The sequence below is a fragment of the Nymphaea colorata genome, chromosome 3 (assembly GCF_008831285.2).
Source record: "Nymphaea colorata isolate Beijing-Zhang1983 chromosome 3, ASM883128v2, whole genome shotgun sequence".
Classification (NCBI taxonomy): Eukaryota; Viridiplantae; Streptophyta; class Magnoliopsida; order Nymphaeales; family Nymphaeaceae; genus Nymphaea; species Nymphaea colorata.
The window spans coordinates 21,827,883-21,846,257 of record NC_045140.1 but is presented as its reverse complement, the minus strand read 5'-3'; the positions used below and the strand labels follow the sequence as shown (position 1 = coordinate 21,846,257).

Genomic DNA, 18,375 nt, shown 5'->3' with positions numbered 1-18,375 from the left:
TCTCTCTCTCTCTCTCTCTCTCTCATCTCAATGGAGCTAAGTTTTACCTCCAAAATACTGTTTTCAAAGTATTTGGGTGATATCAAAACTAGGTTTAGAAAAACTTTGTTTGACAATCTAGCTTTCCAAAAGTGATTGCAAAATCGGACTTTTTCCAGGTTATTTATAAACAATTGGGTTTTGGGTGTGTCAATAAAATACACAAACCAGATTTCCGAAACTCATTAAAGAAAAACTGATTTTCAGAAAATCAAGTTTTTACAAAACTGACTCAAAATAAGAGTGTCGTTCAAGTGCCCTCAGAAAGGATTTCGTAAGACAATTGACCACCAATATATAGCTATCTGCAAGCAGAGAATGATGGTTCTGTTTTTATGTTAGTCATGTCCAATGTGATTAAGGAGAATTAATGTGTCAAAAATTTTGGGTTTGGGGCATGTCAATCAAACACAACAATCAGGCATCCTAAAATTATTAACGGAACAAAATTTTCTCAAAACCAAGTTTTTATAAAACAGATTTTCTCAAATCCAAATTTGCAATCAAGATTAGAATTCAAAATCACAAATTTTACAGGTCTGGCGCATCTGCCATTAGGCAACAGATTATAACCTGCCTGCTTCAAATCAGTTTTGCACCTCATTGGTCCACCAATTACTCTCACTATCCCATGGCTCTGAGAGAAATTTCTCAAGTATCGCCTCCAGAAGCTCTGGTGCTTCCCATTTCAATCCCCCCTGAGCATTGTACACTTCTGCAAACATAGAGTCTTCAGGTCTTATTTCGAACAGCAGCTACCAAATTATGTCTGTCTCTTCTCACCAGAATGGCTGTAGCAATGCACTAGCCATGTCGTTTAAATGATCGCCACGGGTCAGGCCTAATAGAGAAACTCATCCATGCCTTTAGCTCTTTCTGCCATTTACCAGACCAAAGGAACAAATCCTTCAATTCATTCCATAGACCAAACCGATCGAAGAAAGTCTTCAATTCAATTCATAATCCTTATAGCCGCCATTGCAGCCCTGACTGTAGGTGGTATCACAAAATAAGATAAGTTCACCAGTCACGATTGTGTTTATGTTTTTGACTGCTGCAATTGCTGAGAATGCCCAACAACTTCCTAAAGTGACAACACCAAGAGCAATGAAGATCAAATTCTATTTCAACCACTCTACCATGCATTATAGTAGCTAGTTCATCAAAAAATATTGAAAAAAAGAATGCTGAGATTTACCACATTGTCTTTGGCCCTTAACTGACACAACTGCACCGAGGGCCCTCCAGTCTATCCAGTTAAGAAGTTGTTCTCCTTCTTGGACTTTGTAGCGTCGGCTTGGTGAAGGCACCGGCTCCCTGTTCTCGTCCATTATGGGGTAAATTGAGTGATACTCTTCGTTAGTGAGATCAGAGAACCGATTGAGATCAAAGAACCGATTGGGCCCCAACTTGTAGGAGTGGCTTCCAGCATTATGCTAGTCAATGTAAAGCAGATTGTCTTTGAATATCCCAAAACTCTTCTCCCTCTCTGTCAAACCATTTTAGGATTTGTCGTGCGTTGCTATCCACTTTTTGAATAGTTTTTTCACCTCTTGTTCACTCCGACCACCGAAGTTCTGTCTGTTGTGACTATTTGTTGGCACGTGGAGAGCAGCAATGCCTGCCGCAGCAAAAAGCAAACATACCAGCAGCAAAGCCATTGCAGTAGATGCCATAGTTGAAATGATCTCAACACCCTACAATGAAAATCCGAAAAAAAATTCGGGAACATATAAGAATAAGATATAGCCCAACAAAAAGAAGAACTACCGTATGAAAAAATAAGAAGAAGACCTACCTAAAACTCCTTCTGCTTGTCACCACCTGAAATCTAAAACTTGACCAAGAGTTGTTTGAGAGCTAGAGGGAGAATTGAATACGTTGCCAATGTCGATAGGCTTACCAAGGCGAGCTACAGGCCTCGTCCCTTTATAGCCTGAGATTGAGTTGAGTGCATCGAGATGAGCAGGCAACAAATGTAGTTTGGATGCAAGCATTTTCTTTTTTCTTTTTTTTTTTTGTAAGAGAGTAGACATTTTCACTTTTACAATCCTTTTGTATCCTTTTTAAAAAAATCTTTTTATACATCGCAAGTAATTTTTAGGAGGGTGCTCTATTACAAGATAATTTTTATTTTATCATTTCAAAAGTCTTCCATTTTCACTTTAATAAAGACCATATGCATACACAGGAATGAGTGGAACAGGTGAGAGGAGACCTTATAAAACAGAATTCAAGGATATAAGCTCTTGCTGCAATTAAGACACAATATCTATAGATGTGATAAGGATTTAGAATTAATCGTGCCCTATTGTAATTAGATCCAAATTTGAACTTGGATTCAGCCTTTGGTTTCAAAACTAAGCTTGATCTTAATTGATATGACTAGTGCAAAGTTTTACATCTATATGTAATGTTGGGCGAGCAAATAAAGTATTTCATCTTACTGCTCAAAAAGAAAGCTGATGTCCCACCCTTCCTCTATCTCTTGGGGTGCCAGATCTACATTCGCTCCCTTGGGGTGACATCCCATTATACTTTGACTTGTATATTGATGTTCTCTCTTTTACAATGCAAAAAATTGACACCTCATGAATTTGAAATAGATATTAACCGTCTACCAACCCTTACTCTACCTATTGCATCAACCCCAACCCCATGGGATAAGCATTAATGATCAGGTGCAATTTTCATTGGATTTCACTCAACCTCGAACACATGCTTCACGGAATTTAGTTATGAAATTGCATACTATTTTCATATTTGATTGGATTTTGGATCTAAGTTTGTTTATCAGATCTAACTAAATATATTGGCAATCAAATAAAAAATATCAAATATCTCCAACTCCACACCTTATTAGTTATGGATATCCAATCAATGTTCCGTTCAAGTATAGGCATTCATGTGACATAGCCCTAGTGCATCACCCATGCATGAATTATGGGGAGAGATAATGGAAATTTATATTTATTGGGCCCATTACATTTAACTTCTTCTCCAGTAATAGCAACAGCAATATGTGTAGGTGAGTCTCATCTCGTAGGGGCTTTGTGACCGCAGAGCGCATCTACACAAAATAATGAGAAAGTACTCGATATGTGCAGTTTGATTATTAGGATTGGTTTTCAAAATAATGGAAATATTTTGAACAAAATATTCAAACTGAAAAGATGAGGACTGTTTTTCTCGTCCGTTCATGAAGGAAAATCATATGCATTGCCAATCTGGACATTATTAAGAACCCCCAAAATTTATTTTTCATTTGTTAATTTGATGATGACTAATTATATGAATAATCTGCTCGTATGAATTCGCCCCCAAAATTTATTTTTCATTTGTTAATTTGATGATGACTAATTATATGAATAATCTGCTCGTATGAATTCTGCAAGGCAACCTTTTATTCTAATTCACACTCCATCCACAAACCATGGGCAACAGACGGACGACGTCGTCCTTTCCTCTTCGAATGAACAGAGTAGGGGGAGTGTGTGTGTGTGTGTTAATTTTGAAACCGAAAGTGACAATCTAGAAAATGGTTCCGTAAAAAAGATCCAACTGCTCTCCGGTTCTTCGTCGGGTCAGCCTGTGTGAAACTATCACACAGTCAATCTTGCATGCAATCGACGACATATGCAGGGGACCAACGCATTTTGCTGGTTTGTCCTCATCTGTTTGTATGTGCAGCGGACTGTCGAGCTCACTTCTGTTTGCCAGGTCTATTTGAAGGACGACAAGCAGCGCTCCAAGAGCAATATGAAGTTCGGAGGCTCTTTGTACTAATGCTGCTGACTCCTGTTTCCTTGATCTTCCTCCTTCCTCGATTCTGAAAAAAATGCCGAAACGTTTCCAAGAAGAAAGCATGTTCTCAATTCCTGGTTTCAGATTTTGCGATGTCCTTCAATCTGGGGAAAAGAATATCCCTTCATTTTTCCTGAGAAAAGAAAGAAAGCAAAAAAATAACACGCCCTTGGCGAATTGGGCTTTTCGAACAGTTTCTTTGTTTTTAACTTAAGATCCATCATTTTCCCCGTCCTTAGTTCGTATGTTTCTGTCACTACCAAACAGGGACGGAAGAACTATTCAGCCTTTGGCTTTTCGTGAAGACTATGACGTAGAAAGTATGTGGGGGAAATGTGAAACCAGAGGGGTCAGAACGGTATTGTGAAGAAACTCTGCAAGGTAAGGAATTAGGCTTATTTTTTAAACATCAATGACAAGGCTATATATATATATGAGTCCCTGAACGGCCAAGATCAACTCCCCTTCTCCCTCTCCCTCTCTGTTTTCGTGCTTCTCATTCCTTCCCCCCTCTCTCTCTCTCCCCCTTTCTCTCCCCCACCCTCTTCTTCTTCCAACAGGAGCCCCACCGGCTCCGCCATGTCATCGCCAGGCGGCCCGCCGGTGGAGCTCTCCCTACTTCTACCTTTTGTGGGTGGAGGAAAGGGAAGAGGGAAGCCCTCGTCTCCTCTGGTCACTCGACAGCAGACCCCGTTGGGTCAGGCGGTGCCATCAGAGGGGGTGACGATTCCCTTTCCCCCCATCCCTTTTCTTCCATTGGAAAAAATATATATAAAAATTAATATTTACAGGCCATCCATAAAAAATGATGGACGGTCTGGATTTGATGTTTTTATATGTCAAAAGATATATATATATATATATATATATATATATATATATATATATATATATATATATATATATATATATATATAGAGAGAGAGAGAGAGAGAGAGAGAGAGAGGGGGTGGGGGGGAGATAGTCCTAGTATTCGAATACAATGAAGGTAAATTAGATTATGGTAAATCTGGAATCAGATGCAAATAATTTTCTACTAAGATCAAATTACTAAAGGACAGCGGAAAGTGTGCATCATAGCATCACCATGAACAATCTAAGCACTAGATCTTCACTTCTACAACCATGGCAACCATGACAACTCGCTCTTTGTTTTGTGCGTTGAATGGATGGGAGAGAAAGAAAGGAGCTGTGATGGTTGTCAACTTCTATAGAAGCCAGAATTAATTACTCGGGAAAATAACTATAAGGTGCTCACTGCTCACTATGCACCTACCGCCAATTTAAAACCATTCCACTAGATATACCATCTTTGTATTAATGGCGATGGGCCGATGGAAGTGGGAAATCGGCCTCTTTTAGTCGCCTGTATACTCCAATGGCGATGACTCGAAGATAGTCGCACTAATTGCGCTTACAGCCAAAGATCTCTAGCCAATCCTAATGCTTTACTATCGATAACGCTCCTCTAACCTTAAAATATTCGATCCCAATATTAACGCCTAATAAAGATATCACGTATTGTAAACAACGTTCCCATAGTGTCAGCAAAAGGCTGGAAAATAATTAGCTAAACAAAGAACAACCGACGCACATTGCTTCATAACTGGGGTTTATATGAAACATAAAGTAGGTATGTTTACAAAAGCGATCGGATGCTTCTGACTGTACATGGCTTCACATTATTTACACGAAGAATCACCAAATACAGATAACTAAATATAAACCATAGTGGTGGTGGCACATCTGAGCATAATTTTAGCAAACATAACACAAAGCAACACAAAGAAAGAGGATCCAATTCTCCCCTTTCAACTATCTTTTGCACAACACGTTCCTTTTGATGCAGTTGGAGTTTATCTTATCAAATACAGTCGAGCAAAGTCCGGAAGAGGGCACTTCTTCCAAAATCACTAAAAGGACGCCCACGAGAGGAGTCCTCCTTGACGATCACCTGCCAACTTGAAAACCCTGCTGTTCCTGCAGAGAGGATAGCCATTTCTCCATGTGTCTCTTGCTATCTGCAAACGAAAGAGTTTGGAACAGTACTCTACCATTTAGATCAAGTTGGATTTATATGTGACACCAAACAAGCATACAGTTTTCCCTTCCGAAATTATGTATTCACAAGTACAGTAACAATTTTGGTCACCCGGGCAAGATTCTCATCGGCACACATCACCGACTCCACTGCAAAAGAGCAGGGTTTCCATGACTCAAAAGCTTCACTCAACTCAATTTAAGGACAACCACCTGTTCAGATCTATGGTGTTAAACGCTACGGTGGATTTCACAATTATTCTAAGGTTCCTGCTTCCACATTTCTTCAAGGGCAACATAAAGAAAAGCCATCTCCTTCTGATACTCGACCAAGCCTGACTCAGGCTTCAGTTCAGTTCCAGAACACAGAATTTCAAGCTGAGCTCAAGCAGACTAAAACTCGGGTAGGGGTCGGACTCCAACTACAGAGCACTCCGCAAATCAGAGACCGGACCTTGAACACAATATGACCCAGGATACCTTAGAGACCGTCGATGTTTATTGATGAACGGCTTCAAAAAGTCAGTGCAATGATTGACATAGTATAAGTACCTTTTACATTGCCACATCTATAAATTTGAAAGACATCGACCACGGAGAAACGGATGGTAACCTGTTTCTCAAAAAAAATAAGTCGTCGGATTGGTAATTGTTCATCATGATGATGATTGGCGTCCAAAGTTTCTCTTCAAACCACCCAGAACCTGATCCGCAATACTTTCATCACGCATTAAAGTTTGAGATGTTACATCAAATGGCGACTAAAAGTACAGCCAACAGTTCTACAGATTACCAAAGACTGGTACAAGGCATCTAATGGCCATGGAAAGAGACAATTCACTACATAAAAGAAGAAAATTTCAATGATTTTTAAGCCTTTCATTAACTTTTAACATCTGCAGAAGAACTCAAAATATAAGAAACGCGAAAAGATTTACCTGCAGAATACCCGTTGTTGAAACCGGAAAGGAGAGCTCCTAGGAGCCGGTTCTCCGCCCTCACCGCGGATGAGTCGCCGATTGGCCGGCCGTAGCACGGCACCAACAACAGAGGACATTTCCTTTCCAATTTTATCATGTAATAGTTTTCTTCCAACGTGAGTTGCTAAGATTGTGGATAGGTGCTATTTCTTTCCACAATCATAGCAACTCACAATGCCTAATGGTTGGAAAGAAAATATTGCATGATAAATATGGATAGAAGACAACGCATAATCACAACTCCCCATGTATGAATTATGGAAAGAAGGATCTGACACCACACACAGCTATAAATCAGGTACAAGATTGTGACAATAAATAAATGCAGAAATTATTACTATGGAAACAAGACTTGGTTTCCTTTAGGTTATTAAAAAACATGTGTCACCAAAAAAAACCTTCTGAAACTCATTTAAAAACTTGGTTTTCATAAAATCTAGTTTTAATACAACCGGATTGGAAGAGGACGATCCAAACACCCACCCCCCCTTAGTTTCTAAGGCATAGAGAAAAATAATGAAACCTCTGACCTCTTGTTTCTTTATTGTTAATTAATCGGTATTGACGTTTTACTTGTATAGCGCAGCACGACAATCTTTTCTCCTAAGTCACACTCCATTGACAAACACTGAGCAAGAGACTGAGAGTCCATTGACTGCTTTTTATGGACATGGTAGAGTTTAGATCAATATCTTTGATCATTGGAACCTTTTAAGGGACATTTGATAGCTTTGGATATGAGATTCGAGGTGATGTAAGATTATTAGAAGTCTCAGATCCATGGTTTAAAGTCAGACTCTTATCTCATTCAACTTCAAATATAAGGTACTTTCCCCAAAAATGAGGATCCAAAGTCTCCATTTTCACATAGTGATAAAATCCATTGTTTGTTTATATTATGGCAGCGTTTGGTAGCCCCAATGCTAATCTAAGATCCGAGGATTTAAGATCCCTGAATCTTAAAAGCACGACAATCTCTCTCTCTCTCTCTCTCTCTCTCTCAACGGAGCTAAGTTTTGCCTCCAAAACAGTGTTTTTAAAGTATTTGGGTGATATCAAAACTAGCTTTAGAAAAACTTTGTTTCACAATCTAGTTTTCCAAAAAAGTGAGTGCAAAATCGGACTTTTCCCTGGTTCTTTACAAACAATTGGGTTTTGGGTGTGTCAATAGAATACACAAACCAGATTTCCGAAACTCATCAAAGAAAAACTAATTTTCAAAAAATCAAATTTTTACAAAACTGAGTTAAAATAAGAGTGTCATCCAAGTGCCCTCAGAGACGATTTCATGAACCAATTGACCACCTATATATAGCTATCTGCAGGCAAAGAGTGATGGTTATGTTTTTATGTTAGTCAAGCCCAATGTGATTAAGAATAATCAATGGGTCAAAAAATTTGGGTTTGGGGCATGTCAATCAAACACAAACATCAGGCATCCTAAAATTATTGATGGAACAAAATTTTATCAAAACCAAGTTTTTATAGAACAAATTTTCTCAAAACCAAATTTGCAATCAGGATTAGAATTCAAAATCATAAATTTTACAGGCTTGGTGCATCTGCCATTAGGCAACAGATTATAACCCGCCTTCTTCAAATCAGTTCTCCACCTCATTGGTCCAACTATTACTCTCACTATCCCATGGCTCTGAGAGAAATTTTTGAAGTATCACCTCCAGAAGCTCTGGTGCTTCCCATTTGAATCCCCCCTGAGCATGGTACACTCCTGCAAACAGTCTTCAGGCCTTATTTCAAACAGCAGCTACCAAATTTTGTTTGTCTCTTCTCACCAGACAGGCTATAGCAATGCACTAGCCATGTCGCTTAAATGGCGGCCATGGGTCAGGCCTAATAGAGAAACTCATCTATGCCTTCAGCTCTTTTTGCCATTTACCAAACCAAATGAGTAAATCCTTCAATTCATTCCGTAGACCAAACTGATCAAAGAAAGTCTTCTCCCTTTCAAAGTTGAGAATGAAGAACAGATCTTTAATCCAAAAGGACTTTAGATTCCTTGACATAGTATGCCATGCTGAATTGCCGCATGCACCACCATGCACCTGATTGTCCTCCTAACTAAATGTGAATTATTTTGGATCGACCAAGAATTTTACAATTCTTTAACCTCAATCCTCAGCCCAAAATGTTGTCGATTCATCCACCTCCCAGCGCAGCAGGTGTGCCACATCTTCCAAGCCCATGAACTACTATTAGGTAATTCACCAATTCACTCAAGCAAAGTAAGGACAATCATGTTGAATTTTTTCAAATGTTCAAATTAATCAAGTATTGGCATTGGAAAACGATGTCTTTGATAAACCAAATTTTGAAAACGTTGAAATAGAGGGGCAAAAAATTATGTAGGGTAATTTAGGAGGCCTTTGTTTACCTCGGATATAAGAGCCGAGATGATTTGACATCACTAGAGATCTCAAACCCAAGGATTTGAGGTCAATTGCCTCTCATCCTATCTCAAATATGACGTTTTGACAATATACTAGTATCTTAAATCTTTTTTTTTTAACATAATGGTGAAATCCCGTGTTTGTTTACTTTGTGGGTTCCATATAAAAGGAATTTCAGATCAGCTTCATATCTCAAATATGAGTCAATCAAACACTCTTTAAGAGAAACAAAACAAGGCATCACGTGTAAAGTTGTTAACCTAGTAAAATTGGGCATTTCCATTTCATAAGTAGTTTTGGCTATATACTGGTATCTTAAACCCTTTTTTTTTCACATAATGGTGAAATCCAGTATTTGTTTTCTTTCTGGGCCCCCACATAAAAGTAATTTAGTATGAGGCTATTAAACACTCTTGGAGAAACAAAACCTGACATCTTGTGTGATGGTTGTTAACTGAGCGTATTGAGAATCTCCAATTTCAAATCTCCATATGTCTAACCAATGTACATCTAATAAGAAACAAAGCAAACCACCCTTTCCTTGAAAAGGAAAGACGCTATTTTTGAACAATTTGAAATCACTATATGTCCAATCAAAGGACATCCAACAAAAAACAAAGCAAACCACCTTTTCCTTGAGAACGAATGGTGTTATTTTTCGTCTCATTATTCATTGATGAACAGTATGTCATGGGCCTCTTTTCCCATGACAAGGCAAAATCATCATCAAGCATCGATGATGTTGCTGCTGTGTCGATGTGCATTAAAGACCTTTACTTGCTTGGTTGATGTCTGGTTCAGTGCCTTTACTCCAAATGGAGTGCTCGTGCAAATGTATTGTAAAAATGATAAGATTGAACTTAAAATCATGAACATAATAAACGATTAATGTGAGTTAAAGAATAAGGAGAATTAAAAACGGCACCATCTTTTTGTTACCTTTTGAGAGATGTCCACATCAACATTGCAAATAGGATGGTCGTAAGGGCAGCAAGTGTGATCATCCTGGTAACATGTGGCTGACTGTGAGGAGCAGCAGCCCCATTGATAGCAATTGTCTTTTTCTTCATAGACGCAGCATTAGGTGGAGCTTATAAGACATGAATTATATTCATCACAGAAAATCGTTGGCTTAGGCTTTGGGAGGGTTGGGTCCAATTTTTATGTTTTAAATTCCTGGTTTCAAATTTTGCGATATCCTTATGGAAAAAGAATATCCCTTCAGTTTTCTTTAAAAAAGAAAGAAAGCAAAAAATAACACACCCTTGGCGAATTGGGCCTTTCAAACGCTTTCTTTGTTTTTAGTTTGTATGTTTCTACTACTTCCAAACAGGAATGGAATGGAAGAACTATTCAGCCTTTGGCTTTTCTCGAAGGCTTTGATGTAGAAGAAAGTATGTGAACCCTCGAGTTCGGGGAAATGAGAAACCAAAGGAGGTAAGAACGGTATTGAGAAGAAACTCTGCAAGGTAAGGAATTAAGCTTTTTTCTTTTTTAAACGTCAATGACAAGGCTATATATACGACTCCCCGAAAATTAACTCCCCTTCTTCCTCTCTTTTTTCGTGCTTCTCTTTCTTTCCCCCTCCGCCTTGCTGACCTCTCATCGTTCACGTCCCCATCCTGGCCCCTTTCACCTACCCGTGAGTTCACTTTTTCTTCTTGCTACCTGGCCTCCTTTGGTCCCTCTGTCGCGTCACTCCCCCCCGGTCTCTTTGGTCTCCTGGCCCATCTCCTCGAGCCATTGCTTTTGTCTGGCTTCTTCTGACTGGCCATATCAACACTTTTGATCACCTACAGCGCCTTGGCATCAGTTTGGCTAACCAGTGTCCCTTATGTCTTGTTGCGACTGAGTCTAGGGTCCACCTTTTTACTTCTTGCCCTTTTTTCTTTAGTGTCCTTGCTTTTACTTGGCCTTCCCTTGTTAGTAATCTTCCAAACCCACCATCCATTCGTCTTTTCTTCCTCTTTTGTCCTTCCCCCCACCTGACTGCTTCTTGGGGTCATGTCTGGAGGCCGTGGCTCATGTCAGCTTGGTGGCGCATTTGGGTGGAGCGCAATTTGGGTGGAGCGCAACAACAGGGTCTTCAGGGGCACCTTCTCTTCACTAGATTCTGTGGCTCGTCTTGTGCAAGGGGATATCCAGTTCGCCATTCGGATAAAGCGCCGCCGCCTGACTGCGGGTGGGTGACTGTGCCGTTTCGTCTTTCTTCTTCTCTCTTATTTTTCTGTGCATTGTATTGTTTATTTGTTCCTCCTGCTTGCGTAATTTTGTTCTTTGCGGATTGTTTTTATATTTAGAGGACCTCTTGTCCCCAAATTTTGTTATATATTCTCATTTTATCGGCTCTCTTTCCCATTCTCTCCCCCACCCTCTTCTTCTTCCAAGAGGAGCCCCACCGGCTCCGCCCTGTCATCGCCAGGCGGCCCGCCCGGTGGAGCTCTCCCTACGTCTACCTTTTGTGGGTGGAGGAAAGGGAAGAGGGAGCCCCTCGTCTCCTCTGGTCGCTCGACAGCAGACCCCGTTGGGTCAGGCGGTGCCACCGTAGAGCAGCCAGAGGGGGTGACGATTCCCCTTCTCCCCCATCCCTTTCTTTCTTTGGAAAAAAAATATAAAAATTAATATTTACAAGCCATTCTTAAAAAATGATGGACGGATTTGATGTTTTCATATGTCATAATATATATATATATATATATATATATATATATATATATATATATATATATATATATATATATATATATATATATATATATATATATATATATAGAGAGAGAGAGAGAGAGAGAGAGAGAGAGAGAGAGAGAGAGAGAGAGAGCGCGTGTGCTAGGGGGAGAGCCCTAGACTCCTAGTATTCAACTACAATGAATGTAATAATTAGATTATGGTAAATCTGGAATCACATGCAAATAATTTTCTACTGAGATCAAATTACTAAAGGACCCCGCAAAGTGTACATCATAGCATCACCATGATCAATCTAAGCACTAGATCTTCACTTCTACAACCATGGCAACCATGACTACCCGCTCTTTGTTTTGTACATTGAATGGATGGTAGAGAAAGAAAGGAGCTGTGATAGTTGTCAACTTCTATAGAAGCCAGAATTAATTCTCAGGAAAATAACTATAAGGTGCTCACTGCACACAATGCACCTACTGCCAATTTAAAACCATTCCACTAGGTATACCATTTTTGTATTAAGCAAATAAATTATTCTCTTCGGTTCCATATTCCAAAGCAACGATTGATTTGGATTGGACACAAATATAATCTATACAAAAATCTAAATCCTGAGAGTGGTTCGAGAGTGCGCTCATGATCGTCGTAGGAGTAAATATGGATTTCTTTATCAGAAGGTTACAGGAGAGAAGACGGTGGTGAGGCACCTCCTCTAAACGGAGTAGTCACGGTTAATCCTCAGTTGATTAATGGCGATGGGCCGATGGAAGTGGGAGATCGGCCTCTTTTAGTCGCCTGTATACTCCAATGGCGATGACTGGAAGATAGTCGCACTAATTGCGGTTACAGCCGAAGATGCTCTTGCCACTTCTAATGCTTTACTATCGATAACGCTCCTCTAACCTTAAAATATTCGATCCCAATATTAACGCCTAATAAAGATATCACGTATTGTAAACAACGTTCCCATAGTGTCAGCAAAAGGCTGGAAAATAATTAGCTAAACAAAGAATAACCGAAGCACATTGCTTCATAACTGGGGTTTATATGAATCATAAAGTAGGTATGTTTACAAAAGCGATCGGATGCTTCAGACTGTACATGGCTTCACATTATTTACACGAAGAATCACCAAATACAGATAACTAAATATAAACCATAGTGGTGGTGGTACATCTGAGCATAATTTTAGCAAACATAACACAAAGCAACACAAAGAAAGAGGATCCAATTCCTTCTGGGAATGAAAGGCTACAAACGAAAGGCCTAATTTGTTGCTTCCTGTCTTCTGGCTTCCCCCCTTTCAACTATCTTTTGCAGAACACGTTCTTTTTGATGCAGTTGGAGTTTATCTTATCAAATACAGTCGAGCAAAGTCCGGAAGAGGGCACTTCTTCCAAAATCACTAAAAGGACGCCCACGAGAGGAGTCCTCCTTACGATCACCTGCCAACTTGAAAACCCTGCTGTTCCTGCAGAGAGGATAGCCACTTCTCCATGTGTCTCTTGCTATCTGCAAACGAAAGAGTTTGGAACAGTACTCTACCATTTAGATCAAGTTGGATTTATATGTGACACCAAACAAGCATACAGTTTTCCCTTCCGAAATTATGTATTCACAAGTACAGTAACAATTTTGGTCACCCGGGCAAGATTCTCATCGGCACACATCACCGACTCCACTTCAAAAGAGCAGGGTTTCCATGACTCAAAAGCTTCACTCAACTCAATTTAAGGACAACCACCTGTTCAGATCTATGGTCTTAAACGCTACGGTGGATTTCACAATTATTCTAAGGTTCCTGCTTCCACATTTCTTCAAGGGCAACATAAAGAAAAGCCATCTCCTTCTGATACTCGACCAAGCCTGACTCAGGCTTCAGTTCAGTTCCAGAACACAGAATTTCAAGCTGAGCTCAAGCAGACTAAAACTCGGGTAGGGGTCGGACTCCAACTACAGAGCACTCCGCAAATCAGAGACCGGACCTTGAACACAATATGACCCAGGACACCTTACAGACCGTCGATGTTTATTGATGAACGGCTTCAAAAAGTCAGTGCAATGATTGACATAGTATAAGTACCTTTTACATTGCCACATCTATAAATTTGAAAGACATCGACCACGGAGAAACGGATGGTAACCTGTTTCTCAAAAAAAATAAGTCGTCGGATTGGTAATTGTTCATCATGATGATGATTGGCGTCCAAAGTTTCTCTTCAAACCACCCAGAACCTGATCCGCAATACTTTCATCACGCATTAAAGTTTGAGATGTTACATCAAATGGCGACTAAAAGTACAGCCAACAGTTCTACAGATTACCAAAGACTGGTACAAGGCATCTAATGGCCATGGAAAGAGACAATTCACTACATAAAAGAAGAAAATTTCAATGATTTTTAGGCCTTTCATTAACTTTTAACATCTGCAGAAGAACTCAAAATATAAGAAACGCGAAAAGATTTACCTGCAGAATACCCGTTGTTGAAACCGGAAAGGAGAGCTCCTAGGAGCCGGTTCTCCGCCCTCACCGCGGATGAGTCGCCGACTGGCCGGCCGTAGCACGGCACCAACACAGCAAAACTGTTGTCCTGCTCATCGTCATTCTGAAATTCGGGTGCATGGGGCTCCAACCAACCGATCGACCAATCTGAGCCGTCCGACTCGGAGCCAGACATGCATCCCCCGTCGGGTGGCACCATAACCATGTCGTGCTCCCTGTCGAACCCTTTCCGCTCCTTCCGGCTGTGCCACTTCCGCTTCACCTTCCCCGACGTGGATGCCAATCTCGCTCCCCTTGTTGCCTGGAAATTCAGGGAATCAAGCTCCAGGAAGTCCAACTCGGATGACGAAGACGAAGCCGCCGACGAGGAGACAGACGGAACCGACGAGTCCTGCTCCTTTCTGCCCCATGGCCACCAAGAGAGACGAGGGAAACCGATGGACATTTTTCCTTTCTTTTGTTTTCTTCGTTTTTTGTTAACCCTCCCACCAAAAAGGAAATCTTTCAAACAACAACGTTTATCCCTAATGGAAGAAAAATAATATAATTATAAGGCAAAAACTTAATTTCAGAAATGCAACCGAATTTTTCTCTTCGTTCCTAAAAGTAAAACACCAAATAAGAATAACAAAAATAAGCCGAAACAAAACTCGGCGAGCCCTATTGCTTCTTAATCTTTATCGCACAGTGGTTCTCCATTAATGAACGACTGTGAGAAACAGCTAAATCGAGAATCTCCCATGACAGAGAAGCACTTCAAATGCCCAGAAGTAGTTCTCAAAACGGAAAGCTTTTCCTTATCCGGAGAAAAGATCGAAAGAAGAAAATCTCACACAACAAACGGCCATTTTGATGGCCATCTCAATCTCAAACGACAAAGAAATAGATGAAACGAACGCCAAATCCCACCCCCATTAAATAAAGCGAAGAAAAAGCAGACAGAGAGACAGAGAGACAGAGAGAAGGACCAAAGTGGAATCCCCGATTTAAGTGAGCACAGCCAAAAAGGTGAAGAGACTGGCCGAAAAGAAACTCAAATCTTGCCTTCTTTTCCACCTTTTGGCGAGAGATGCGTCCGACCGCTGGATATCAAAAGTCTGGATTTTCCGGCGAGCAATGGATGGAGGCCTCGGCGACGAGGGGATCGGCCTCAGAGCACACAAGGGGAACGAATAATGAAGGGAGGAAGAGAACGAAAAGGCCGGAGGAAGAAAGTGGGGATTTCCGAAATTCCCCCCACCATCGGGAAGTCCAATCGCTTCTCCATTTCTGCAAATCTTTCCCTATCTATACGGCGCCCGAGTTTCCCTCTCCACCTTCCCCTTCCTTGGGCTCCAAGCTCCCTCTCTCTCTCCCGCCCTCTCCGACTGATCCTCTCCTCGTTCCATCCGACGCCTGAGATTTCCAAATGCTCAATTGTGGGCCGTCCGATCTCCATCTCTAGCCAATTATTAACCGAGTAGAGTTTTTTTTTTTTTTTTGGGGGGGAGCGCATGGCGCTCGATCCGGAATATTTAATTCGCCACGTCAGATCCAGGGGGCTATAGCTGACGTGGATTGGAAAACCAAGTCCTCCAGCCATTGATCCTTTGCAGAGTCGGATCGTCGCCACGTGTATTTACATCAGCCATTTATTTGTTTATTGATTAATTTATTTATTTATTTATGAGATCTTAAAACCAGTGAGATCATGGTTATCCATACTCGTCTTTTTCTCCCTCTTTAGTAACACTTTGGAATCGAAAGAAAGAAAAATGACCGTGACTCTTTCTATAATTCTAGAAAAAAGCCTCGTTTCATTTTTATATAAAAAAAGCCTGTTGAACGAAAATTAAATCTACTGATTGATCCCTGGATTCAGTTTCATCAAATCCTCATGTTAAAAACTTTGTTGTGTTTAAGTTAAACGATAAATTTAGTTAAACTTACGATTGGTGCAACTTAGTAATAAGCCAAATCATGTGTTTCTGCCTTTCTTTTGATCTTTTATTTGAATGGGAAGAGGCTGAAGCTCCCCTTTTTCTCTTGTTTTGGAGTTTAGATTAGCTTCTAAACATGGGTAGTTCTACGATATAGTCTTTAACTCAAATTGAAGTGAAGACATGTATCCTGCTATATAAGCCTCTCCTTTGATCTTATTTGCCACAAGGGCACCGCATGATACAGCCATAAGTTCAAGAACTTGGCTGCAACAAGATCATGAACTTGGTGACCGTTTTAGTGAACTTTGTTGAGTTTTACATGAAGAGACTCAACCAGACCTTTCTTTTTTTGCTTTTCGTGGTCAAGGCAGCAAAGCTTTTTTGCTTCCAATAAAAGTCATATCAATCAAAAGAAAGGAAAATGTTCATCCGGGCACACTTTAGGATAAGATGCTTGATACACTATTTCAGGTATACTTGAGGGCCACGCCAAACTAATTAATAAAGCGGGGAGCTTTTCTTCTACGGCTTGCTATGTTTAAAAAATGATTTAATATTAATGGTTTTTCTGTTAAGGTGGTAGTTTTCAGAAGAGTTTGAACTAAATTTTCGTTAATCTAAAAAAAAAAAAAATTACACTGTAATTTTATCATTATTATCCTCCTTTAAATCGCATTTTGGCCCACCATCTTTTATCATCAACTTTTAATGTGTCACTTAAAAGAGTACGAATGCAATTGATTGACAAAGGTTTTTTTATGTTTCTCAAGTTAGTTTTGGGTTCCACATTTTTCATGAAAACATAACTCTTACCAGAGAAAAATTCAAAAAAAATCAGACGGGCTCCTTTTCCAAATTATACGAAAAATGTAGGTGAAAAAATAAAAATTCCCCTAACATGGGCCTAAACCATGTCAACTAGAAGCCACGCCATCTATCACAAATTTTCTTGTCGTTTTAGGAAAAAGTAAACTGATCAGGATCGAATTACGAGAGCATTCCGATTTGGAAACTTTTTACTAAGTTCTGCGATTACAAACATTTCTCAAAAATGTTGTGAATAATATAGTAAATGAACTAATTAGGGGACCTAATTGCAGTCCTCATTAAACGCTACATAAGATATAACAAGTTAGTAGGCTGTGGGGAGTCGTGACGCATAAAAAAACAAGCTCTATGAGAGCTTCGACTCTCTCTTGGGGGGTAGTCTTTCCGTTCACCGGAAAAGTTAAGACTAAGTAGTATAATGAGCTTCTCTATGAGACTCTTCGGCTCCAGTCATTCGCTCCAACAGAACGAATCACTCCAAATCTCTTTTCACTGCAGAGGTCGAGAATCTTTTGCTTTTTCCAACCAGTAAAGATTTGTCTTCTTCCACCAAGGATGAAAAATAAAAGAAAAAGAGGAAAGAAAAGATTTATCATTTCTTATCCATCCTTTACCCGTGTCTTACGCAAAAGCACCGACAAAGAATAATCGGCTTGTTAAAGAAAGTCCACGATTCACTAAACTTCTGTTTTAATTTCAAACGGTGTGCTGAATGACTGCTTACCAACCCGCCACTAACTTATTATAGATAATTGTTAAGCAGTTGAGTATACGATTTAGTCATATGATAATCCAATTTGTGATCGTTCCAAAGTTCAGTATCTGACTTAATGAAATTTATTACCTTGTGACTGCCCATTTGTTAATTATAACTGAGTCATTCTCATGCCATTTTCTGCTCTCTCCATGTGCACCTCTCTCGAGAAATATCAACTCACTCTCCACACATCTTGCCATTTTCTGAAAAGTCAATTGCCACGATGTAGAGGAACATAACATTCAAACAACATACAAGTGGGAACATGAATTGAGAAGCCAATTTTGCTTAGCAGGACATGGAGATGTTAGAATCAAGTGCAACTTTGTTTCCAAATGCGAGGTGCAATTTGACAAGTTTTTCTCATTCTTTGATATGGATGAGAAAAACTTCCATTTGCAATTCCA

The 18,375-nt window shown here is 39.9% G+C and overlaps 1 protein-coding gene across 6 annotated transcripts in view; it reads right to left on the bottom strand.

Annotated features, from left to right (window-relative positions):
• LOC116251515 (uncharacterized) overlaps window positions 1-15,858 on the bottom strand; it is a 42,348-nt gene extending 26,490 nt beyond the window's left edge. Inside the window, exons 1-3 of one of the 6 annotated variants that reach the window (XR_007572933.1) lie at window positions 15,518-15,858; window positions 14,426-14,985; window positions 6,364-6,723 (exon numbers count right to left, since the gene is read on the bottom strand). Coding sequence is in view for 4 of the 6 variants with exons in the window: in XM_050077044.1 (XP_049933001.1) it covers window positions 6,629-6,723; window positions 14,426-14,906 (576 nt within the window). In the remaining 2 variants the exon portion in view is untranslated. The other 5 variants (XR_007572932.1, XM_050077046.1, XM_050077047.1 and 2 more) reach the window with 5 other exon arrangements.
• Between the last annotated feature and the right edge of the window lie 2,517 nt (window positions 15,859-18,375).